This window comes from Colletotrichum aenigma (genome assembly GCF_013390185.1).
Source record: "Colletotrichum aenigma strain Cg56 chromosome Unknown KSG_Cg56_contig08, whole genome shotgun sequence".
Lineage (NCBI taxonomy): Eukaryota > Fungi > Ascomycota > Sordariomycetes > Glomerellales > Glomerellaceae > Colletotrichum > Colletotrichum aenigma.
In genome coordinates this window covers 992,354-1,017,682 of record NW_023500914.1, presented here as the reverse complement: position 1 = coordinate 1,017,682, position 25,329 = coordinate 992,354, and the positions used below count along the sequence as shown (strand labels likewise).

Sequence of the window (25,329 nt, the reverse complement as noted above, 5' to 3'; positions counted from 1 at the left end):
GAATTTGGACTTGTGTACACTGGAGCCGCAGGGCGGCCTTCCCTTGCCACCATCAAATATTTGTGGATCAACTCCGAACCCCAACTTCAAAACTTTGCAGACAAACCCGGTCCAGCTGCCGATTTTGTCACATCGAAAAGCCAACGGTTTCGTATACGAGGAAGACGACTTGGACGCTTACACAATGAATACAATGTCGCATCTCACCTCACCTATCTATCATTCATCTGGTCACCCCGCTTCTGCTTCCCCTGGTCTGCCGCCGAAGCAAATGGACGTTTCAGAGAACCGCGCGGATGGCCCACCTGGCACCTCCCAAATCCTCCTGTCAGCCGTATCTTCTCACGACCACAACACTCAAAACTTAGCTCTGTTTGGCGTGTCTGACTGTACAACTGATCAATCGGCTGTATGTCCTCTGTCTGGTGGCAAAGGCGGCATTGCTGAAGGCTGTGTTCGCTGCAAAGCACAGGGGCGAGAGGTAAGACTTCCATCCGAAAATATCTGCATTTTGGGTTCTAACATCATCGAGTGTACTATGAGGATCGATGGAACCTGCAAAAGATGTGACGACGCAGGCCTCCGATATATATGCGTGAATATCCAATTGAGTAATTACCGCATATTCCAAAAATGTGAGCATACGTCCGGATTTTGAGAAGAAGATCTGACTAGGGCATAGGGGACATCAATTGCTATAAATTGGAACTACGTTGGCCTGGTATTGAGAATCAAGCTCTTGGGAACTTGACTCGGCTCAGCCTTTTTCACATGCCTGGGGGACCCTGCCTAAATGTGTACGGCAGGCAATTTACGCCAAATAACCCGGAGCAGACGAGACTGTGGGGAAAGACTAAAATTGGATGGTCTTCCGTAGAAACGGCGCCGTTTTATCTTGAGGCGTTGGTCGACGGCGAGCTCGCATTGTACATACGAAACAGCCAGGAATCATGTGTTACGGCAGAACGCGATGGGCTTCTGAGCGCTCTATATTCTACTTGCGCCGCGGAGCAGGTGAGTGTAATTCTCCGTCGATGAAATTCTTGTCACTGACTTTCGAATAGACTCTGGTGTCAAAGGCATTCATGCTTTGGACTGCAAATAGACTGCTCATGAAAGGATGGCAATGTGAGGACGCTCCATTGATTTTGGACTCGTCGAATCCATATGACTACTCACAACCAGCCCCTCGAGTACTACAGAACCAGCTTGACCAGCGTCTTGAGCAATTTATTACGGCGTACGAAGCAAAACTGGTCCCTGAAATCGACAAGAGGATCAAGAACTGGCAGACATCCCAGGACGCTTTCTTGGCAAGTATTGTTCTGTTAAAGATAGTGGAGAATGACATATGGAGGCTGATGTACTGGGTGCGCCACAGAACCCAAGTGAGTACTTCTCATGTCAGCTCGACAGGCTATGACTCTCAATTCATTTCATTAATAACGTACAAGGCATACAAATGGCGACATCCCGAAAGCCCGGACGTCTTGATACAAAGAGGGGTCTTCTTTTCAAGAATACTCCTCGCGCATATTGTCAAAGAAAATATGCCCTGGCCTAATGGACTGGATCATCATATCGAAGAAATGAGACGTGCAGACACATTGCGGTATGACGAAGTAGACGACCGAAGCATAAGCGGAAGTCTGTTGAAATACGCTTTTGGGATTGGCTGTGATCTATCCGACGCAACGATATTTGAAATTGCAAAGTGACAAGGAGAGGCTTAGATAATTGTTAACACGGCAAAGGATGGTGAGGCGTTTGGTATTTGAGATTCCATCAGTTGCCAATTGAAATATAGTATATAGGGCCTTAGTCCTGTTTAGTCCTGTTCACCATAGTAAACAGGACTAGTGAAAAAGCAGCGCGAATTTTCAATAACGACGCTGATGCGATATGATTTGAAGTATCCCATCGAGTGCGAAATAACATGAAAAAATCAGGCGGGTTTTCCTTTTTTTTTTTTTTTTTTTTTCTCCCCAAATTCTTACACATCGGCGTTTTCTTAAGTGGCACAAACAAGAAGTGTCAGTGTAATGCTGTAGCTATCGATTGGTGTTCTTATCACCTTGGCAGTTTTGGCGTCAGCTCGCACTTGATGGGACAATCCCATCGCCGTCAGATTCCAACTTCCCACTCCACCTTTACGTAATGATTTGGCTACAGGTTCCTGTGCGCCCAAACAACAGCTGGGCTACAGAATAATGGGGCAAGGCGGCCGGGGTAAAGTTAGTCCGAATGTGCGGGGTTTCTCCGTCTAAAATTGTGCCACTATTCCCCGCACCCAAAGTGAACCTTTCTCTCCACCGAAGAAGACCTGGCCGTGAACGCCCTACGTCAAATCAGGATGGAGCGTTTGACATCACCGCTCCCTTTCCTCGAGGCCATTGAGAGTCTCAAGAACCTGAAGCGGACCGGGTGGTGCAAGCGAGATGTACGCAATCCAGAGAGCGTGAGCGACCACATGTATCAGATGGTTTGGTTTTGTCTGGCGCATCCAGAGGTATCGTCATTATTGACATCACGTGGCAGCCGTTTCGCTGAAAGTTACGTAGCTGAAAGACGAGGACGAGATGGCGGCGGTTATGATGTGTTTGATTCATGACATTGGTGAAACGACCGCCGGGGATATCACACCAGCCGACGGAGTGGCGCCAGGTAGGCTAACTTCAGTGGGTAAATGACCGACACTAATTGAAGCAGAGAGAAAGCATCTCGAGGAGAAACTTGGCCTCCAATACCTGTCCTGTCTTCTGAAGACCTCGAATCCTTCTTGGGCGATCAAGTTGCCCGAGATCTGGCTTGAGTATGAAAGCGGGGAGACCCGCGTTGCAAGACTGGTCCGTCAAGTGGACAAACTGGAGTGTCTTCATCAGGCCTACATGTACCAGAAGCGGCAGAAAGGCAATTCTAGGCTTGCAGAGTTCAAGTACCTCCGAGAAAGGATGACTGATCCCTGGCTACTGGACCAGGCAAACCGCATACTCGCAGACTGGGAAGCACTCGATGCGAGCCAGACTGCTTCGACTGGATTGGTGTTTGTGATCGGTAAGTTTGCTTTCCTCGCATGCCACGAGATTCTGACGCGTGTCAGGCGGTCCGGGAGTAGGCAAAGGAACACAATGCACTCGTGTCGCAAAGGATTTCGATTTCCAGCACGTGTCTGTGGGAGATTTGCTGCGGCAGGAGCAAGACTCTCCTGGGTCCCTTTTCGGCGATTTCATTCGCGAAAGCATTCGGAATTCGGTGATTGTGCCTCCCTCCCTCACGATGCTCCTCTTGAAGGAAAGAATTCAATCCATCCAGTCGATGGGTAAAGGGGTGCTCATTGACGGATTTCCGCGTAGCGTGAGCCAAGCCGTTGCGTTTGAGCAGGAGGTACGTTGCCAGTCTTGCGGTCTTTGCACGCTCTCACGATGGAAGGTGTCCGACAATTATTCAACAATCTATCTCGAAGCATCAACAGAGTCGATGATTGGACGTGTTTTGGAGCGCTCTTCAGTCTCTCAGCGCGACGATGATAATGCAGATGTCTTGCGCAAAAGGATGGATACTTTTCAAAGCAGCAATCAAGCTGTACTGGACTACTTGTCTCAGAAGCCACTGTGGAAGGTACGGAGCTCTATGTGCCAAGTAAACTACGTCTGACTGTGTTCAGGTTGATGCGACGGGATCTGTCGATGAAGTATATGCTTCAATCACGAAAGTTGTGAAGGAAATGAAGGGCTAATGAATACTCTACGGTGTGAAAGAATCTAAATATGTTTTGTCTGATTTGATTGCTGAAGCCCTCGTCCTGAGCTGAGACAGAGCCGGCCACACGCCGAAGACTATGTCGTTACTAGATAATCCGGAAAACCTAACTGAATGCAATGGAAGACAAGGAATGGCATCAGATCAATGCAGGGGGTCAGCTGTTCGGCGATTGAGACTAATAGGTATATGGAGACGCTCGAACCCTCGCGGGTCAGAGAAGCCAGCCGTACCTTTGCGCTGTTGTCATTTTGGCCGTGTTGTACAGGATTCTTCGTCCCGCTCCATCGACAGGTGCTTGAATTATTCTATGTGCCCATCAAGGTTGGGCCACAAACCCGGACGACGCTCATTTTCGCTAGACTGCGCCGGATATTCTTTAAGTGGTGTTGTTGTTAACGTCTTTCTTCCCTTCTAATTAAGTTTTCTTCTTCGCAGTTTGCCGCCTGGAGGCGCACCTGGTTGACTGCCGTTGTTGTTAACGTACTTGGGGGTAAAGGCTGCCTGTGATCGTTACAAACTTGGTGATTCCGGGCTGGCATGCCATCCTGCCTAATCATCTGAGGAAGGCAAGCGTACAAGGAGCATGAATTATGCCTCAAGAGTCTACAGGGTTTCTGATGAATCGTAAGTCACCATGGATCACCTGCGCCGTTGTGCCATGCTGCCCAGCATCGTCGGTGAGATACATTGCCTCAAAGTGCGCATTGATAGACTTTGTCGCGAACGCGTCTCTTTCTAGGGCCCAGGAGACAATTCCGTAGCAAATGAACTCGTGGATCTTGACTCCTCCTCAATGTGTTACTGATGTTTACTCCCCAGAGTCTGCTTCCAACGTGTTGTTGTGGGCAGTCGTTTACACGCCTTCATGACGAGCTACAACTCATGCATGGTTAGTAAGTGCGACATGGGCGGGTGGATGACGTTTGAGCCAACCGAGTCGAACAATGTAGGAGGGTGCGCAACTTCCCTCTTCCCCTCATTTCTCCCTTTTTCTTGGAATTTCTACTCCAAAGATAGTCAAAAGACTGAGCTCACTATCACATCGGTAGGGGAGGCCTGTTTGCGAAAGCTGGGCTCCTCAAGCTAGTGGTGGATGGCGACTGGCAAACGGAGCAGTACGGGCTGGCCAGGCAATTCCTTGCAGGGAGTACGATGCAGCAAATACGGGCGGCGGTTCATCACATGGGGCTGTCACACACAACTTCCTGCAGTCATCACTCATGTCAGTCACCCTGCAGCAAGAGTCAAGGCTACGGGAAGATACAAGTCCTGCATGCCAACGTTTTCATGGACTTTAGACTGGGTAAGTAAACCATCTTTAGAGGGTGAGTTCAAATTACCCGAAAAGCCGTCCGCCTTGCCACAGCGAAATATCATATCTCTGTTATTTTGACACCACATGCGAATGCGCTAAGAAGCTGGTGGTGTGAGCTCACTCCATCATATGTGGACCTCCTCTTTCTTTCCTTTCGTCCTTTCTATGGCTACCTGCCTATTTCTAACCGACTTGCATGAGGTACTTCGACGACGTTCAGTATGGTATGTACTGTGTGCAGGAAACTGCTCTGAAAGAGCCAGTAAGACCGCACAAAAGTCCTTCACTATTCACAGACAATGGAGGCAGTGAACATTCCTCGCTAGCATGCAAATCTCCATGAGCGTAGACGTCGAGAGGCAAGTTCTCTGCTTATGGCCTGGCCCCGCTACACCTTTGAGGTTCAATCCTTATCATCCAAGTACCTAGTGTCTTCAAACTGTTCATATAAAACGCGCTCGCAAGTCCTATTGTCTCCTGTTTCAATTTCATTTCTTTTACAACAGTTCCAAGCTGAACACTCCCAACAAGTACCAGTCGACAACCAGTCTACCCTCAGGTGAGAAACAGATTTTGCTTCTATTGCTGGGTACGATAATTGACAATAAGTAGTTCTACCTTCTTCGATCACTCAAGCTATTGTCAGAATGGGCTCATCCGGGAAGTCGGAGATGGTCAACGCCTCCTCCAACAGCCTCTACACTACCTGCTGTAGGCTCGGCTGCAGCAACTCGGTGAAGCGCGGAGAGAAGTGTACGTGTGGCCAGCAGAATTGATTCGAAGAGAAGGGCATTACATTGTGGGGTCCGTTCGCGAGATGCCTGATTTCTTGCGAATCACAGGGGCAATCCATTTTGTCAATCATGAACCTGGGTTGGGTACTAGCTTTTGTTACCACCGAATGGACAGATGCGCAATTAGTAGAATGTAGCTGAATGGGCGTATTCCAACATCGCCGCTCTTATCCAGACACAATAGTAGGCTAGGTGCAATGATGCTTCATTGATACTCGGGCCCCTCTGGTGGTGCTACGCAGCGCTGGATTTTGCTACGCCCACACCCTTCAAGCCGCCAGTGATGGTGTCCATTCCTTCCACAATTTTGGGCTAGTGTGATTCTTGGGGGTCTCTCATTCGGTCAAGGTACCTGCACTAACGTGGATGAGCGGGGAATATTTGTGATGCGGTCTGGATCTGTTAGTGAGCGCTGGCCCCACTGAGTGGAAGCCATGTTTAGATACCTAGGCCAAGCAAGGACGAAAACGGCGTTGACAAATCGCGGCGATGTGCGCCGATAAGCGCCGACACATCGGGTCTGGGAATACCCATTGCCTATTGATAAGCAGCGATTGGCCCAGTTTTATTGCTCGAGCCATTTCCCACACAGCTCGACCGATTCAAGATCTCGACACTCCTGCCGCACTGTCACCATATTATGGAAAGCGATATCATCGACAAGAACTCGGTTGGTGGTTCTCGAGCCTTTTCAGGGTACCGGTGGACGTACTATGAGTCTTTGCCCGAGGGCCCGATCCGCTCGCGAGCAGCGGACTTTTTGGCGTTTGTACGTTGGGAGTCACTGCTGCAGTACGCAAGTTTGAGGCGGGATTTCAAGAGCTGCCACCTACTTCCTCACGTTGGCCTTGGCCACAACCACATGGTCCGCATCATCGAGTTTGTTGACCGCGTACGATGGGCGGCACGTTTGCGACTACCTCCTCTAGGTTCCCCAGACCCAGCAGGATCTTCGGAGGACTCAACAGGTTTAGCGGAGAGTTGCGAGTACAACGCCATGTCTTTGGTGCGACAACAGACCAACATACCAATTCCCAAAGCCTACGCCTTCGAGGCGAGAGGGAACACTGATGTGGGCGCATCATTCATGTTGATGGAATGCCTACCAGGAAATGTGGGAATGGACTTGGGCATGACAATACCACCAGAGTACATGCCCATGTTTCTTCGTCGCACTGCACAGATACACGTAAGTTGGTGATTGACTTTTTCAGATGCCAGTCAGCTAACTGAACACAGGTTCAACTATCCACGGTGCAACTACCCATGATTGGCACGATCATCTCGCGAAATGATGACGGCACATACGAGCAAGGTCCTATTCGGGGCATTGGTGGACCGTTCGGTACAGCGACTGAGTTCTTCAAGGCATGGGCAGCTAAATGCAGCTTTGGCATGCCGGCTGACCAGCTCCAAGTTGCATGTGGCGAGTATGCTCACGAAATCATTCCCTCAGTCGGCTCCTTTCCCAAATCTGTCAGCAACCTTGCTGAGAGGCTTTCAACCCGCGATTGCGGCCCTTTCCCTCTCTGTCATGGTGACTTTGGCCACAACAACATCATCTTTGATGATGAATATCGCATTCTCAGCGTGATTGATTGGGAGACTGCATTCGCTGGGCCGTGGGAAGTCTTCGCAGATTATCCTTTAACCCTTTCAATAGTTCCACCAGCAATGGACGCGCCGTGGAATTACGAACTAGGCAATCCTATTTCTCCCGATCTCAAACAGAAGCTTGCGGATCAGAAGGCTTACATTGAGGCTGTGAAACAAGCAGAAACTGAGCTGGGAACTGGAGGCCGTTTCCTGTCTGAAGCCTTGGGTAATCAGAAAACACAGCAGTTGATGACGGGGATGAGATTGTATGAAAATGGCAAGGTGGGATGGTATTCTAAATTGATAGAGAGTTTTGCTTAGATGCGTAATGTTGTGGTTGGATTATTCTATCTACTGCAAGCGCTACAACGAACCTGAGGCAAGGGGGTTAGAGTCTAGGTAGGCAGTCAAATACCAGACACTGTGGACGCCGAGACTACCAAAGCGAAGGCCGGGCTTCCGGGACCGCCGCCGTCAATGGGCTTCCTCCTTGCGCGCCGCGCTCGTCCCTTCCTGACACCTTCTTCCCACCCGCGCCTGCCCGCCCCTCTGGCGTTGATTCGGCCGATCGCCGAAAGGGCAGGGGCATACGTGAACAGATGCTTGGGATCGTTTTGTATGCATCCTAGACTACGTCAGCAGAGTGCCGGCTAATCGGACGACACTCGCCCCGCGTCCGCGCACAACAGCCAGGTTCAAGGGACCAGCTGGGCCACGTGCCGCAGAGTCACGGAGGGGTTGTCATCTATTGTGATAAGTCTAGTGCGCGAACCATCTTCAGAGGTACTCTGCATCTCCCAAGGCAGCCGCTAAAATGCTTCGCCATCTCGCCTTGGCCTGTTGCTGGTCGACAGAGAACTTAAAGAGCTGGACTTCCTCGGCGAGCCTGTTTGTTCTGTAGTACGGTCGCCGACGTGACGACTCTTGCGTTTCAAGCGTTTGTCTGTTCTGCTAGCTTTCTGCACCTTTTCCCACACAAACAACATTGAGTCTTCTGCATCTCCGCAGAGAACTCACAGTCGACCAAATACACGAAAATCACTTGATTCGACACTCCAAGCATCGCCCCCACTTAGGGAGCAAAGAGACCCGCCATGACTAGAAAGACGCCTAGTCAAAGACTGTTCAACAGCCAGCCGCACTCGGTTGACTGTGTTCCAAAAAGAGGCTTGAAAAGGAAAATCGAGGATTCGTCTCTGCCCCCCAAGCGAAGCCGGGCTCTTGCGCCGCCACGAGCCGGCAATGCCGGCGAAGTCCCCAACAACGCACACAATCCTGCAGACCCTTGGTCGCCCGAACGCAACGCTTCAGAGAACACCGGCAAACCATCTGGGCCGGCCCCTCGCTCGTTCGAACCTCGCAGCCCTGAAGTCGACCAGACAGGGGTCTTAATAAAGCAGCCGGAAACACGCCCAATATCCCAGGAACAGCTCGTCGCCGAGGTCAAAGGCATATACGCTGGCCTTTTGATGGTCGAGAGCAAGTGCATCGAGGTCGTCAATGCGCAGGGTACTAAGGAGCCGCGGCCGAAGCTAAATAACGAGCAGTGGCAAGCTTTGGTCGCGCTCCACCGAACGCTACTTCATGAGCACCACGACTTCTTCCTGGCATCGCAGCACCCGTCCGCGAGCCCCGCGCTGAAGCAGTTGGCGAGCAAGTACGCCATGCCGGCGCGCATGTGGCAGCACGGCATTCACTCGTTTCTAGAGCTTCTGCGGCACCGCCTACCTTCGTCTATGGACCATATGCTTCACTTCATCTACCTGGCTTACTCGATAATAGCGTTGCTTTATGAGACGGTGCCGATATTTGAGGATACTTGGGTTGAGTACTTGGGTGATCTTGGGAGATATCGGTACGTTAGTGTTTATGATATTTGAGTAAAAACTAACCTGTTTAGTATGGCCATTGAAGGCGACGACTGGAAGGACTGTGAAGTTTGGACATCCAACAGCATGTATTGGTATTCAAAAGCAAGTGATAAGGCACCTACAGCAGGACGACTATACCACCATCTTGCTATTCTTGCGCGGCCACATAGGCTCCATCAGCTCTTCTATTACTCAAAGAGCCTCTGTGTCCCTATTCGCTTTCAACCAGCCCGCGAGAGCATTATGACTCTTTTTGCCACCCAGCTCCAAGATACTGATGATGCTTTTATCCAAGCCCATGGTATCCTCTTCTCTGGGCGTAGCCAAGAACTCGCACCCCCTGTGGACAGGTTCATCGCCAATCTTGATAACTATATCGGACGGACGACGCGACGATGGATGGAGAGTGGGTGCCATGTTAGCATCACACTTGGCTGCTCCCTTCTCGAATACGGCAGCGAATCTAACGTCCTTATGCGATCGATCAAGCCAGGGGGTACACAGGGAGGTCACGCTGCCGCCCCATCCCAACAGTTTCTTGATGCCCTGGACTTCACCTGCCGCACACACGACGTTGTCTTTCGACGCTTCGGCGACCAAAGCGTTACCCCTTATCTCCACGTTACCCTCTCTTTCCTCTACTACTTTTCAAAAGTCGCCGCCATTACTTATATCGAAGCCAAGATCCCCTGGAAACTTATCTCGTCTATGCTCAACGCGCTGGTCGGTACCTGTTCAGACTTTGATAGCATTAAAGATACGAAGTTTCCCCCGAGGAAAAGCCCACGACCATTGCCGGACGACTTCGCCCAGCGCGGTCTCATTTGGGCAGAGAACTACTACCCCGACGACTGGTTCACTGCCGCGATCGATTACGACGAGAAGTGTTTCGAAGTGGCATCCATGATGGAAGAGAGACAGGACCGATGTCTATGGTTAGGACATCGCATAGCAACATCAGCCTCAGGCAGGTGGCTGACGTACGACAAGCATACGAAGCAGTTCAGTGTCGCGGCGCAGTATGATGTCGACATTGACGGCTTGACGACGGTCTAAGGGACAGAGTTTGCCGCAAGTCAGCTGGAGAGACGGGGGAGCGGGGACGACGATGGTGTGGATATTCCGGATGCGCCTGCTTAAGTGCTTTGTCAGCTTGTCGTTAGAGGGATCTTGTGGCCGCACTTTGAAGAGGTCGATTGCCAGAGAAGGCCATGGGCCAGCGGAGTTTAGGCGTCTAATTTGGCATAATACAATTGTTTCGCAGTCATGAGAAAGTGCCCAGATTCTCTGTCCAGGGCAACGGCCTTCAGCCACGGCTCGTTCAGTGATGGTCGGCTACCAGGCTCCAAGCCCCATGTGCTGGCTGGCCACGGCTGGCATACACAACCCTGAGTCTTCAGGCCTCCACAAGCCGGTCGCCGCCACATGACCCAATCATTGGCCGTAGGTTTCGAATCTTCTGCGGTTCACCTCGTGCGTTCCCATGTGGTGATGGAAACGAGTATGGCTTTCGAGACACGACGTCCCTACGAGGACGCGGGATGACAAACCCCTGTTAGCTTAAATGTGGAGCTATGGAACCATATCCAACCATAACGGCGAGGGGGGGCGTGTTCGACGAGAGCGAGGCCAACCATTGCAGGTATTCGCCTGATGCACGAGCAGGCTGTGTGGGTGGCCGAACGTGGCCACGGTCACGGCCGCTTGGAGATGGTGGTGTGGGACGACTGGGCCTGTGGCTTGGATATCCCCGCTGCAACGAGGGGATGTGGGTCGCGACAGAAATCGGACGGCCTAGCTGCTGCGTCCCGACAGAGATGCGAAGGCAACGGGCAACGTGGAGTACCTTGGGGTACACGACGGCTCGCGGGGGCACCGGTGGAGACGAGTCAGGGTTCGAACTGCTGCGCGCTAGGATAAACGCCCCACTCCTCGAGATCGCGCCGGATCTGCATGTCTAAACCCACGACGAGCCGCCCACGCGTAACGTCAGGTTATGTGCGGCCCTCCGTCGCAGGGTTTATTGATTCGATGAGCTGTTGTCCAAGGGGGGTGCGCGGATAAGAAGAACCATGCTGGGTTTTGGAGCACAATGGCTGGCAACGGCCTCAGGAAGAGGCCGTGGAAAGACTTCTTTCGACTACTGCCGTGCCTCATCAGCGCCTACAGCCATGTTGTCGGCACATGAAGCCACTGGCTCTCGAGGGGCAGAAGATCCCCTCGGAAATGAGTCAAGCCCCCTGATGCATACCTCGTACGACTTGGGAGAGACCTCCAAAATGCGAAGAGGAACCCTGACCAGTTGTCGGATTGGATGCAGCTGCAGACTGATGTCGAGGGGTGGCTTCCCAATGATCAGCTATGCATGCACCTACACGCCTCCAAGTGAATGATTGTGACGCCCAACGGTATCTGGTATCTATAGCTACTGTGTTTTCACCCTAGTACGAGGGGGATACAACTGCCACTCAGCATGTTGCTGCTTTGCCCCGTACTCCTACGTACCTGCCGAGAGAACCCTCTTTGACGCTAACGAGGTCGTTTGTGCGGCATACCCCAGGCTCGCAATCATGGACTGGTGCAGTTTGCCTCAACGAACCAGCACCAAACGAGCCCCGAGATAGATTGGCCGGTGAGGGTCCCTGCGACTAGCGGAGAACATCTACCCTGGCCACAACTTGTTGTCAAGTCGTGTGCCAGGATGATTATTCGTCATATATGAAACTTGGCGGCCAGAGGCCTGCGCTTGGTTGGGGTGGTTGGGAGACACTCAGAGTCATCTTGGCTCCATTCAGGTCGACGCATAACGAGAATGCACAAGACAACCAGGATTGTTACCCGCTTTGCTGGTTGGTGCCTGCCATCAACAAACTCAGAGGAAAGATGTTACATGCCGCGACCGTCAGAGGAACGATGGGGCCGGTTACAACTTAGAGCTGGCTTCACCAACCAAGCCCGTTGGTCCTAAGAGCTCACACGCTTCCACGGGAGGAGTGTGTCAGACGATTCCCATGTGGGTTGTGCTGTTGTAGGCTATTGTATTCGAAGTGACCGTGATGCCTCGTGAGGTGATCCATATGAAACCCAGATAAAGACGCCACAGATCTTTCACTTGCCGCCGTAATTTCTCCCAACTCCAATACTCTGGTGTATTCAACGCCAATATGCGAAGTCCAGCCCGTGGGCGAGTTCCAGCCGGTGGGCTCCCGCTCAAGTATCACAAAGGCGGCGCACGTCGTGGTGAGTACTAACTTCTCACAGAACTACGAACTTATTGACAAAAGCTTCAGTCAACCCAAAGGCTCTCGATAAGACACCCTATTCGAGATTAGTCCGCACTGTGTTCAAGACCCTTGGGCACGTACTCAGGAGATCGGAAATCTATCGATGGTTCGAACTAAACACGGACAAGCCAGCAATAAACAAAGAATGGAAAAGACACGTCGAAAAAGTTCTCATCGAACTTCCCTGTGTCTCATCTGCAGCCGACGCCAAAGGGAATGAAAAGTCGCTGCTCGTAAGTACTCCACGTCTGTCATTGGTCGGTAGCTTATGCGTTCCAATAGATTTGTGACACCTGCATGTTCTATGGAATACCTGAATGTGATGGTAACTTTCCTTGTTCTGCATGCTCAGAGGATGGTCTGTCGTGCGAAGGCGAAGGCGGAGGCCGTGGAGCAGAGTGGGCTGAGCATGAGGACGAGATCTTGCTCGGAAAAGTCAACTTAAGCATATACTGCAATACTAATGTACCGCGGATTACCGGGCGAACAGAGATAGCAGAAGTTCATCGTTGGATGTATTTGGAGAGAAGAAAAGGCCAACACCATTTGTGCGATTACTAGGATCTAGATAGTGCATTCAACCATTTACGTGGGAAGCGACCACAGAGAATGGAGGTGAGAAGCCAAGTCAAAATCTAGAGCCCAAGCTCATCGCACCAATGTCTTTGCTCGGTTCCACTGGTGGAACATCCTGAACTTCCAACCCATGCATGCAATATCTGGCTTCCACGACCACTATGTAAGCTATCTCCCTCAAGCTATTTAAATCGGTGCCTCCACAGGCCCGTCGCCGGTTCGGGCAGCCATAATGCATCACAGGAATCCAACGGCTTGTAGGAACACCGCCATCCTAGAAAGAAACCGAAAGGCCCAGTCCAGTCCGCTTCTATGATGTGTCCAAAGACGAGTCGAGGTGGAAGGTCCCAGAGAAGTGTCTTAGATGACGAGAGAGCCGTTGGATTGTCGATGTCTGGTCAACGCCCCTTGTCAGGCTCATAGGGAACCCTTGTGAATGCAGCATGGTTGCAGACGAAAGGGCGTGCACGATGAGAAAGGAGCTCATCTGAGTACTTACGATGTTCCATTATGGCGGTATTTGAATGCAACGTTTGTCTGGTGTCTACTACGTAGAGGCCCCCTTGATTGGCGTGCTTTGCGCCCGAGCATGCAAGGAATGGTAAGTGAGATCAATGCCCAGAGCCTTGATGGAAGCAGGGCCCCCTTGACGGAGCGACCGATGGCTGTGGTCTGCATGCATATCATCTGAATGGGGTCGACGACTGTGTCGGAAAGTCACTTCCGCCTGTTCAAGACTTTCCAATGCGGGGCGGGCAGGAGGCGTATCTCTTACCGGCATGACGATGGGTTGGAGGTTACCGTAGATGGCATGCGGAAGGAATGCTGGGCCATGCATGATCTTGGTTGGTTTCTCAAGACCGGTCCCGACAGCCTCGCTTAAAAGGGCCTTATGCATTTCGCGGTTTCAGAAGTCTGCCTAGGTTGTTAGATTGAGGTCTTAGGGCCAATCGTTATGATTCCAACCTTACACCACCATGCGTTGGCCTCAATATGGTGCAGGATACGGAACAGGACAGATTAATCCATCCATCACGCCTTTATCGGTGGCTGGGGATACTGCAGAATGACACAGACATGGATGAGGTCAGCATTCGTGAGTAACGCTGAAGTCACAGCCGTGAACACTCAAACACGCAAGGCAGTGGGAAATTCCAGAGGCTGGTTAGCTAAGAAGCCTTTTTTCTCGTGTCTCATTTAAGCTCATCGGGACCTAACCACACATGCGTCTCATCCATTTTCATTACCTTAGATTCATTCTACTCTAGTCAAAGATCCTCTTATCGTTACGCACAGAGAATATGGCGTCCACCAACAGTGGATATGTATTTGATCCTGAAGAAGACTTCAGCCCAAGCCTTGTTGAATGCCAACCTTCATGGACAGCCGCACAATCTGACGTTATGAGGCAACCGCAGTGGCAACCTCAGACAAAATTTGAAGAAGTAATTTCACAAACGTTAGCCGCCCACACCAAAGCTTACAGTGATACAGCTTCTTCAGGCCGAGAGCAATCCTGTTGACGATGTTCCGTTCTCTCTGCCTTCTTCAGCATCACTTTTGCACCAGCCAACTAGGAGTCACGGCCCTATAGAATATGTGATGCACCCTGATAAGGTCGCATCTCAAGCCGAAGTGGAGCCCCTCGAAGATCATACAGCACCCCCTATAACCCAACATAGGGCTCGCGAGGCATGTCTCGCATGCAGAAAAGCAAAAGTGAGACCAAGACCTCTGTTATATCCCGAAAATACTAATCGCCTACGTCTAGCAAAGATGCTATGGTGTCGAAAGCTCACGCTCAGGTGTTTGCAGACGCTGTAGCATGCATGGAAGGTTTTGTTCGTTTCAGCCTCAATCTGAAGCCAATACCCAACGTAGAAAAAGTCGAAAGGCGTGTCTCGAATGCGGAAAAGCCAAGGTGAGGCTGAAACTTCTGTTCTATCCCCAAGTTACTGATACCCTACGTTTAGATAAGATGTTCTCGCGTTGAGGGCTTAGATGCTTGTGAAAGCTGTAGTATATTGGGAAAGTTCTGCTCGATTAAGCCTCGAAAGCCCTATACCAGGAAATCGAAACGAAATGTCGCTAAACAGAAGTTTATGCCGACTTCTTCTGAAGTAACTTCAGCGTTATATTCGCATATCACAGCATGCGACTTTTGCAAAACTGAAGAGGTCAGAACTATCTTCAGTACTATCAGAGAGATTTCACTAACTCTTCTGGTCAAGGATCGCTGCCAAAACATTGGAAGGCACCAGTGTGACAACTGTAAAAAACATGGGCAAAGATGTCTGTTCACCGTTCAGTTCCAGTTTGAGGAGGATGCCGGCTCAGGCCCAAACTCAGTGGCAATGATTCTTATGGAAGATTGAGACAGGTCGACGGGAGATTAGTTTAGGAATATGTTGGGCATCTACTTCTCTTTTAGCGGCAATACACAGTATCAAATCTGTTCAGCAGTCGTCTGCTATGCTACAGAGCACTTCAATCATTTCAAGTGCATATCCTCAGCATCCACCAAACCGACCGCTAGTCGTCTTTGACTTGAGTGTTGATCTTAGTTCTCATGAGATATCTAGTAAACTCAGCAAAGACCAAGCTTTGTAGATCGCTTGCAATTTCGCTTCTCCTAAAATCAGGAGCCATTTGTTCTTCCACTCGCCTGATTTCTGTCCACGATATGAGCCCCGCCGCGATAGATCTCCTTTTGTAGACCTGGCGTCCTTCAGGGGATCTGTTGCGGAAGGGAGCAGACTGGCGTGCAATCGTTGAGTAAGACGAATACAATTCGGCCGGGGTGGTCGAGGACCAAACGGTTGCGCAGCGTTGCAGTCAGTGTACAAGGCAGGTCCCAGGGTGCTTGCTCTCAATCGGGTGAAGCATGCAGCAGAACGGCGAAGACTGACGAGTGACGTGTTTGCTGCGTTTGCGTTTCCAAGACTGAATAGGGACTAATTCCTTTAGGAGGAAGCAAAGGGCGAGAGGTGGCGTTGCCTTCCTGTGGTCGCCTGAGGCTATTGATGTTGAGAAGGGCCCCTTGTCGCGTCGGCTACAGCCAATAAATAAAGCCAGCATTCTACTGGTGGCTGGCACTCAAGCAATGATCACAGTCATCCTGCAGCTCACGAAACAACAACTTCCAATCGGCTACAGCAGATCCAATCGACTGACACAAGCATTCAAGTTGTCCGGCCAGTCTTTGTAAAAACCCTTGCGCACGCTTGCAGGTGACTGCATGCTCAATCCTGGTGCAGAACGCAAGTCAAATTCCGCGGGCTGGCCGATTGTCCAATGACCCCTGATGTTCGAGGGCGGAGTGTGATAACCCTGGTAGGACGCGGTTCCGACGTAGATGGAAATTTCGATACGTCGCTTGTACCTTGAGGAACTTGCCATGACACCTCTCCATGAGATGAATGTGCTGGCCCGTATGATACGGCACGCCTCCCGACCACCCTGGGCATGAGCTGCTGTACTACAAAGTACTATTATCAAATGAACAAGGTCTAACGTGAGCGACTGTGAAGACACTTAGTTCCATGCCTTTTCTCAACTTACATGCATCGATTCCATTCATGCAAAATAGATTGTTTCTCGGCGACCCGCGAAAAGAACTCATGGATGCTTTTCTCATCCAGATTCCCATGAATCCTCGCGCAGAAATTTTGCCTTGCGACCACTAGTTATCCAAGCCGGCAGGAACGAGCTCGGAGCGATCTTCACGCGGCAGTCTCTCTGGAAAGGCACAATGAGGCGTGGTGTGTGGCAGCCATCGAATGGCTGACCAATGGCAAGTCCGTGTCTGTCGACCACTAAAATCAACTATTTATACTCCGCTGCTCCCAGTGCTCATTTCGTACCTCTGTCCTGTTCATATCCTTTCTGCTCCATTCCCAACTATCCTTTACTATGGTTGTCGTAACTCGCAGCCAGGCTCAACGCCGTGATATCTTTTTTCCCTTCCGAAGACTACCTACTGAAATTCGTGTTATGATTTGGAAAGAAGCTCTGCCTAAGAGGCAAATTCTTCAAGTCAAGCATATATCATTACAACCAGGCCTTTTTATCTCATCGTCAATGTTACCACTGCCCAACGTCTGCCAGGAGTCTCGCAATGTTACGCGAAACCAGCTGCAACTCTTCCAACGTTCTACTCTCGACAAAACGAAGTCACTGTATTGTAACCCAGAGACGGACATTCTTTGGATTGACGACTTCGCTCCCGCCGACTGCATATGGTGTGACCGAAGCCGGCAATGGCACCAACATTTGCAATTGCTCTACAAACTTCCGCTAACGTCGTGTATCAGGCACGTCGCTGTCTGGTCGCTACGCCTCGATTTCAATGCCTTCGGCGGCAAGCTGCCAGCATTGGAAGACATCCTTCTGCATAACTATTCCCTACCGCAATCCAACCCTGCGCCAAGTTTACCATCCAGCTATGCTTGCTGTCCGCCGAATATTGTTTTGATGAAAAACGGTCGCTCGCTTGGTTACTTGCCGAAGAGACGCAATAGGCATGTTGGGACAGGGTGCCTACATGGTCCGATCCATCGTAAGGTGGTTGAGATCGAGATGAAACTAGTTCGGTGTAAACTCCATGGCAACGGTTACACTCTCGACGGCTATTACTAGCATATTCTTGCTATGTGGAGATGTGCATCAAGCATTTGGATGTACTCATCGCAGACGCTCTAGTTATTGAATTCACACCGCGTCATAATCGATATTTTGGTTGATCACCCCAGCGTTGCTGTTGACCGTGTCATTGGACTGAACTCAACGCCGTGCACTTTCAGAAAAGATCAGTCGTGAAGAAATGTGTCTGCGAGCGGAGACTTCTCACTCGAATTGAGGATTGACTGCAGTTTGGCTCTTCGATGGATCGTGGATGATATTGAGGCCGTCGGGGCGAGAATTTCGCTGGCCTGACTTGAGCCTGGCAGCGAACGGGGCGAAGGATCGGTGCGCTGTGAAGAGCAATAGGACAGTTGCAGCTAACCACATGGTCCACGACGGCCAGATCATGATTGTGAGGGACACCATCACGGCGGTATAGCAGATACATACACGCCGCTTTGCTCGGGTTGCAGATAGGCCTACGGTGACGATGGAGAAATCACGGCACGGGCGGCGGTACACATCTTTGTGTGCCTCATTGAGAAGCTAGGAAGCGACGTAAACTTGCGTCTTGTCTGCCTGGCGCCTTGCTTATGTGCAGGGGTGGCCGGGGTGGCCTCTACGCGCCCTGGCACGAGGAAGATACCCGCGCAGGAAACTAGCAGGCGATCTGTACCGAGCCCCGTTTAGAACGCCCCGCCAGCACTAACAGCTCCTTCGAATTTTGGGAGGGTGGGTGTCAGACTAATAAGCAGCATCCAGCTTCGCATCGCCTTGGGCAATGCAGTCGGATGAGACACCCGTGGGTCCAGATAGATCAAGTTGGGGCCGACATTGGCAGGGGCATCACAATTTGGCATTGCAATGAAGCTGGGCGTAAGGAGGAAAATGAAGGGCGAGACCGCGACCCTTCAGCCTTATGGTACCTAAACCTGCGCCAATGGAGGTGGCCGACCTCGCTGTCAATACGGAGACTACCGACCCCGAATCCACTTCTGCCTCCGACTGTGGTAGCGCCACCGTTTCAGTCGCTACGGGCGCTTCAACACGATGGAAACGCTCCAATCCGTCCGGGCATACAGCCCGGACACATACTGAGGTGTACTCCGCCCGGTCCTGCCTGGACATTTCTTGGTGCATGCTGGACCAGAAACAGACGTGCAGCCAACCTCTTCATTTTCAGAGCAGGGATTATTGCACAGCGTCGGCTAGCTTGATGACTCGCCAGACGAAGCCTGTGCATCAGACACACATCTCGTTGTCCGAGTCTGAATAGGCAAGAGCAGAGGATCTACTGGTAAGCAAACGAACGCATCATTCTCCATTCCTGCAGAGGTGCATAGCTCGCCCCGCTCATCTCCTTGGCCCGACGGTCACCGTAGCGTCTCATGAAAGCAAGTTACTAGGTTCTCATGTGTCCCCTTTGACGACACGGGACCTTGTTAATTTGTACTTGCTCCAGCTCGTCGGCCGCTCTTCTTGGGCTGGACTGATTATTAAACGAAGCCTTTGGCCGGCCAAGTGAGTAGGTTACTTCCACCTACCACAGATCCAGTGAAAGTCTGAGGCGAGGTGAAGAACACTGACGACAGACCATTGTTTTCTATGAGATTTTGGGCAACAAGCCTCTCTCGAAGTAGACACTCAACCAAAAGATGAATTCGGGAAATCCCTATGCAAAAGAGGGAGAAGCTACGGCTACCGCAAGATACATATTCGGCGCCACGATGCACGGGCACATCAAGGCAAGCCGGACCAAGAGTCCAACCATCTCGTTCCTTTGAGCCTCGGAATTCAAACTTTCGTATCTTGATCACATGGCTAACTGTGATCCAAATCAAACGCGGAATCTTTAAATACGACTCAGATAGTTGTCAAAACATAGGGGCTGAAACTATAAACAAGGGGTCATCATCGCAAGAACTCGGCCACGCAGTCTGAATGAGATCCCGCCGCGCTTGTTGTTGCGGCTTATAAGAAAACGACTACCTATTTCGCACAAAAGTTGGTTCTGAGTATGTCAGCTCGCTGCACCCGCCTGCGCGAAATATGCTCGGTTGTCTCGAGCCACTGGGAGGTCATCTCCGCGTGATTCGACCCTTTATCCGGCCGCCCCCACGCTGGCAGCGAAGATACTATAGATTCGCTAGAAGACTCCAAAGTTCCATCATAAGTCGAGCTCGTCATCGTATGAGGCGCCAACAGGTCTCTGGGGTCTTGTGCCACAAGGTCGAACGAGAGGCTGGCTGTGTTCTTTCCGCCTCGCCCTGCTGTCCCCAGTTCTTCAGAAGTCAGGAACCAAGCGCGGGGCGACAAAACTCCAGCCCCACCACTTGCGTTCGAGAACGAGGAAATCCATGTATATAGTCTTTTTTCTCTCTTGCTCACTATTCTTCGTTTTCTCTCACTCTCTATAGCAGAAGCTGTTGACCTACTACTCTTCGTTCCAGTTCACGAACCGTCAGTCAGGAGAAGAGGTTTCATCTCGGAACGCGTCGAGATTCCAATCGAAGGTGGAGACATACTCAGGCTATTGCCGGCCAATCAGAGGCCCTAGGGAACGCGTCGAGATTTCCAAGTCGGGCAGGGGTGGGCAAGCGGGGCTCCGGACGGGTCGGGCCAATGGCCGTACACGGATGGCCGTATCTCGACGCGTTCCGGCATGGAATAACTGAGTAGTTCATCGTGGACGTAATGTTAGTGGCAGAGCTGTTGGTTTTGTTCTAGGCGCGAGGGGTGTCATGTGCCGAGTCAAACGTAGACACGTGATCCTCCACGCCCGATCCCATCCATGGGATCCTGCCACTTCGATGTGGGTGATTGCAGCGACTATACCAACAGATAGTTCTGGACGAGACTGGAATCGGCAGGTAAGGAATTCTCCGTTTTGTCCTCTATAGCTCAACCCATCGACTGTATTGTCCTGGGTCGGAGTACGTCCACGGACGGGCGTTATCCTCGTTTAGGAGACATCTCGCTGTAGCTCCAGTACTTCGACCTTGATCTTCTCCGCCTCGTTGTACCGTCCCTGGTTGTGATATGTCGCTGCGAGTGAAGCCATGCTCCAGATTGTATCGGGATGCTTCTCGCCAAGAACATCTCGCTGCAGCTCCAGTACCTCGACCTTAATCTTCTCCGCCTCGTCGTACCATCCCTGGCTGTGATATGTCGTTGCGAGTGAAGCCATGCTATCAATTGTGTCGGGATGCTTCTCGCCAAGAACATCTCGCCGTAGCTCTAGTACCTCGACCTTGATCTTCTCCGCCTCGTCGTACCGTCCCTGGCTGTGATATGTCGCTGCGAGTGAAGCCATGCTCCAGATTGTATCGGGATGCTTCTCGCCAAGGACATCCCGCCTTAGCTTAAGTGCCTTCTCATCAACTAGCTCCTTTTCTCTCCATCTCCCTCGGTCATAGAGATAGTGTGATACTTTGGACAGTAGTTGGGCAGCTTCTCCTTTCCTCCTACTTAAACTTGCCCACTCGCCTATATGCACCGCGTGTGCTAAGTATCTCTCGCATCTTTCCCATGTTTGCGACCTACTTTGCGGGAAAATGTCCGTGACAATTTGCAAGGCCGCCGCTGCGAAGCGCGTTCCTTCTGAGCGGCTCTCTTTTTGACTCATAGAGCCCTGGGTCACCTGCTGTACTAGCATGTGTATGGCGTACGCCCAACTGTCTTTACCTGTTTTCACCCTAGTAAAAATATAGAACTCACAGAGACGTGTTACCGCATGCAGGACGTCTTCATCGCCCTCGCTATCGCTTCCGCTCGTATCGCCTTCGCTTGTATCATCGTCAGTTGAGTTACCGCTCCTCCTACTGTCGTCATGCTGAGTCCCGCCTTCGAATTGTCCCGCTTTCTTGACGATCTCCCAAGGAATGTTCTGCCCATCTAAGAAAGCTAGGATGTGTAGAATGTTATATGCCATTTTGTTCTCACGTCGGATGTGCTCGATAGAGATTTTCCACGTCTGGAGTACGCTGTTGGATACATGTGACCTTCGATGTGGATCAGCCTCTGATCTCTGGAGAACCTTCCGTTTCTTGAGTTTCGACAAGTACGCTGGAATCGATGTCTCCGTTCGTCGCATGTAGGCCGCGGCTTGAGAAATGGCAAGTGGTAGCCAGTCAAGCTTTGCTAAAAGTGTCCTACTGTCGTTCGCCTCTTTTTCATTAACTGCACTGTTTCGGACACGCCCCAGCAAAGTTTGCGCCTCATCTTCCGTCATACGAGCTACGTCGATAGCCCTCCCCGGTCCAACAAGGCTACCCTCAATCTGTTTATCACGGCTTGTCCACAAGACCGTTCCGGATGGCCTCTTGGGTATAAACCGATCGAGGTAGAACGACTGATCGGTCGACGGCTGAACGGCTGGCGGCTGACCAACGCCGAATAGTCCCAAGTCATCGGCGTTGTCGAGGATGAGCACCCAGTCTGCTTCCGTCTCGATACGGTACCGCACGGCTGTTAATAGCGCTTCGCCATCCAAGTTATCCGCCACGCCCAACCTCCCTGCAATCCCTTTGTAGTCCTGAACGAAAGTCGTCTCGTTATCGGCGTGCACCCAGAAGATGGAGCACGTGTCGTTGGCGCATCGTCGGTATGCATACTCTAGTGCGATCTGGGTTTTCCTAGGCTGGTCAGCGGAGCCGAGGAGAGACAAAGAGAGGCGACTAGGATCACCCACCCCGTTCCACCAAGGCCGCATAGGGCGGCGGTCTGGCCTCTTCCACCAAACGGGAGAAGCCGCTCAATCTCGGAGAATATATCTTCGCGGATGACGACGTCTTCGTTGCGGGGAAATGGGAGCACGCGGATAGCAACCTTGGCCGTGGCCGGTACGTCCGGCGCGTGGTAGTGGACACTGCCGTGCACGTCTCCTTGGTGGACATATGCACCGTCACCAAACCTGTTCCCCGTGATATCGCGTTGATGAGTACTGGGGTCCATGGAGCTCGTCGAAGGGTGCCTATCATCTCAACCTGGAATGTGTTGGTATGATTGTATCTAGAAGGTCAGAATCAGGCTGGGCGGTTACAGCCCCTCCTCCAGCCCTGCGGCTTTTACCGGGGGATCGGCGTCATCCGGAGCCCAACCCCTCACCCCACTAGACCTCAGCCAGATCACGATAACAGAGAAACTTCACCATTCATCTCGTGCAACATTCAAACACAGTTCACCACGCTGCACCAACAATCATGGCAGAGTTCCACCCGCCCTCTCGTCGTGCCGACTTCAAGATTGCAATCATATGCGCTCTGCCGCGAGAATTCGATGCCGTCGCCCTGCTCTTTGATCGATTTTGGGATGAAGACGGCGATAAGCTCGGTCGGGCTGCCGGAGACACGAACCATTACACGACCGGCCGCATCGGGGCTCATGATGTTGTTCTCGTGGTTCTTCCCAACATGGGCAAAGCGGGTGCGGCAGCGGCAGCGGCTAGCTTCCGGCTGAGCTATAATAACCTCAAGCTTGCGTTGCTTGTAGGCATCTGCGGCGGGGTGCCCAAAATCGCGGGGAACGAGGCCCTTTTGGGAGATGTAGTGATCAGCGAGACGGTGGTTCAATACGACTTTGGCAGGCAGTACGCGGAGAAATTCGTCCGCAAAGACACAGTTGAGGACAACCTCGGCAGGGCCAACAAGGATATCCGCGGTCTCATCAAAGCGCTTGAGACGACGAGAGGGAGACGAAGGCTCGAAGACAAGGCTGCCGAGCACCTCAAGGCCCTCCAGCGCATCGCCAAGGGCGAGAGAGGGAGTGCAAATTACCAGTATCCCGGCGTCTCCGAAGACAAACTTTTCGCGTCTGACTACGATCACAAGCATCAAGGGTTGTGCGACTTGTGTACTAGTGAATCAGCAACCTATTGCGACAAGGCGGCGAAGGCCTCTTGTGCCGAGCTGGGATGCGACGAGAGGAAGTTGGTCGTCAGGAAGCGCCTGCAAGCCAGACAAGACATGACTGAGCATGACGCACAGCGTCCTGGGGTTTTCATCGGGCGCATCGCTTCGGGGGATGGTGTAGAGAAATCAGGGAAACACCGCGATGAGATTGCACAAGCGGAGGAGGTCATCGCGTTTGAGATGGAAGGCGCCGGAGTATGGGACGAAATCCCAAGCATCATCGTCAAGGGAATCTGCGATTACGCGGACAGTCATAAGAACAAGAAGTGGCAGGATTTCGCAGCGGCCACAGCGGCATCTGTGGCAAAGGCGCTGCTAGAACGATACACCCTCAACGATATCGACGCTCGTCCCGGACCTGACCCCCGTAGGTCTCCATTTATCTCACACAGCCGCTGACTGCTCACATGGGAATAGATCAGACCCGGACGGCCTCTGGGAACCGTAGTATTTCGCACAATTCGTTCGGTAATAATTCCCTTATAAACCAAGGCGATGTGCAGGGGAATGTCAGCTTCGGAGTGAAATAATACTGCTCTTTCGTCCGCCACAACAAACCATACAGTTGACGATGTCGTGTCGCGCTGTTCAAATTTCCACAGCTCAAATACAGTCGTCAATACAGAGTCCATTTTAACCTAACACTCCCTGAAAGCTACGGCCCGTCCCTAGCGCGACAGCTACTATTGCATAAACTTAATGCGACAAACTTCTAGCATACCTATGCCTTTACTGTATGCATCAGATGAACCATGATCTGCAATTGAATTGATTCCAGGCAGGCCCTACACTCCCCACGTTATTCTGTGTCATCCGGTGTTACGACCGCTATAGTTGGGCCCTGTAGGCTTGTAACTATATAGTGCAGAACAAGGGACAATGACAACGGATTTGTCATTACCGAAGCTTTTGCTTTGTGCCACAGTTGGTTGCTGTCAGGCCCACATTGCATAACCGAGTCAAGCATCTCGACTATGCATCGGCTATTGTTTCCTAACCCAAATATGGCTTATTTGCATCTGTTTCATGTAGTGTAGCACATCTCGATGTATCTGGCCAATTGGCCACTGATCCTTTACAACAACATAGCCAATCAATCAAGACAGTTATGCCGTTACTCGCTGGTAGCCACGCTGTCGCCCTGACAGTTGCCCTGACCCGCTCGTAACACCCTCAAACTTGATTGATTGCCTTGGCTCTTTTGACAGGGATCACGATACGGATTAAATGAATATTCCACTGCCGAATATCCCTGCCCTTCCCTGCCCTTCCTCATCTGCCCTCCACTGCCCTCCACTTCTGATGGGACCCCCCTTGGCAGGGTATAAATTGCCCCCTTTTGCCCACTCAGCTTCTCTTTTTTCCCCCCAGTACAATGGTTGATGTAATGGTTCTGGTGATTGTTTGCGATCTTCTCCAGGCTTTGTAGGGGTAACAGCCAAGTCCCTTGAGGAAGTTGAAGGCCAGCCCTCAAGATCTTCCGGAGATTTGCATCAAAATCGTTATTTCACTGCTGTTATCCTCGATCTCTGTCATCCGTTGGCGTCCTTTGAATGTGAGGGCATCATCAGTTCTACCTTCTCTTCTTCCTTGCTCACC

General features: G+C 51.5%; 5 protein-coding genes across 5 annotated transcripts; 4 read left to right on the top strand and 1 right to left on the bottom strand.

The window, feature by feature from the left end:
• Positions 1–2,353: 2,353 nt before the first annotated feature.
• Positions 2,354–3,736, top strand: CGCA056_v011828 (Uridylate kinase; the record flags this gene model as incomplete). Its single annotated transcript, XM_037327072.1, has 5 exons — positions 2,354–2,509; positions 2,562–2,664; positions 2,710–3,054; positions 3,101–3,384; positions 3,665–3,736. 5 exons carry the CDS (start codon positions 2,354–2,356, stop codon positions 3,734–3,736), a joined length of 960 nt encoding a protein of 319 aa, XP_037174217.1.
• A 4,825-nt stretch (positions 3,737–8,561) lies between these two features.
• Positions 8,562–10,394, top strand: ESL1 (EST/SMG-like protein 1; the record flags this gene model as incomplete). Its single annotated transcript, XM_037327071.1, has 2 exons — positions 8,562–9,322; positions 9,368–10,394. 2 exons carry the CDS (start codon positions 8,562–8,564, stop codon positions 10,392–10,394), a joined length of 1,788 nt encoding a protein of 595 aa, XP_037174323.1.
• Positions 10,395–12,502: 2,108 nt separating this feature from the next.
• CGCA056_v011826 (uncharacterized protein) lies at positions 12,503–13,183 on the top strand (the record flags this gene model as incomplete). The annotated part of the gene is made up of 3 exons (XM_037327070.1): positions 12,503–12,578; positions 12,629–12,855; positions 12,905–13,183. 3 exons carry the CDS (start codon positions 12,503–12,505, stop codon positions 13,181–13,183), a joined length of 582 nt encoding a protein of 193 aa, XP_037174334.1.
• A 7,600-nt stretch (positions 13,184–20,783) lies between these two features.
• Klc-0-0 (Kinesin light chain) lies at positions 20,784–22,774 on the bottom strand (the record flags this gene model as incomplete). Its single annotated transcript, XM_037327069.1, has 4 exons — positions 20,784–21,307; positions 21,365–21,505; positions 21,539–22,455; positions 22,512–22,774. 4 exons carry the CDS (start codon positions 22,772–22,774, stop codon positions 20,784–20,786), a joined length of 1,845 nt encoding a protein of 614 aa, XP_037174098.1.
• Positions 22,775–23,022: 248 nt separating this feature from the next.
• CGCA056_v011824 (uncharacterized protein) lies at positions 23,023–24,129 on the top strand (the record flags this gene model as incomplete). The annotated part of the gene is made up of 1 exon (XM_037327068.1): positions 23,023–24,129. One exon carries the CDS (start codon positions 23,023–23,025, stop codon positions 24,127–24,129), a length of 1,107 nt encoding a protein of 368 aa, XP_037173857.1.
• Positions 24,130–25,329: the final 1,200 nt, after the last annotated feature.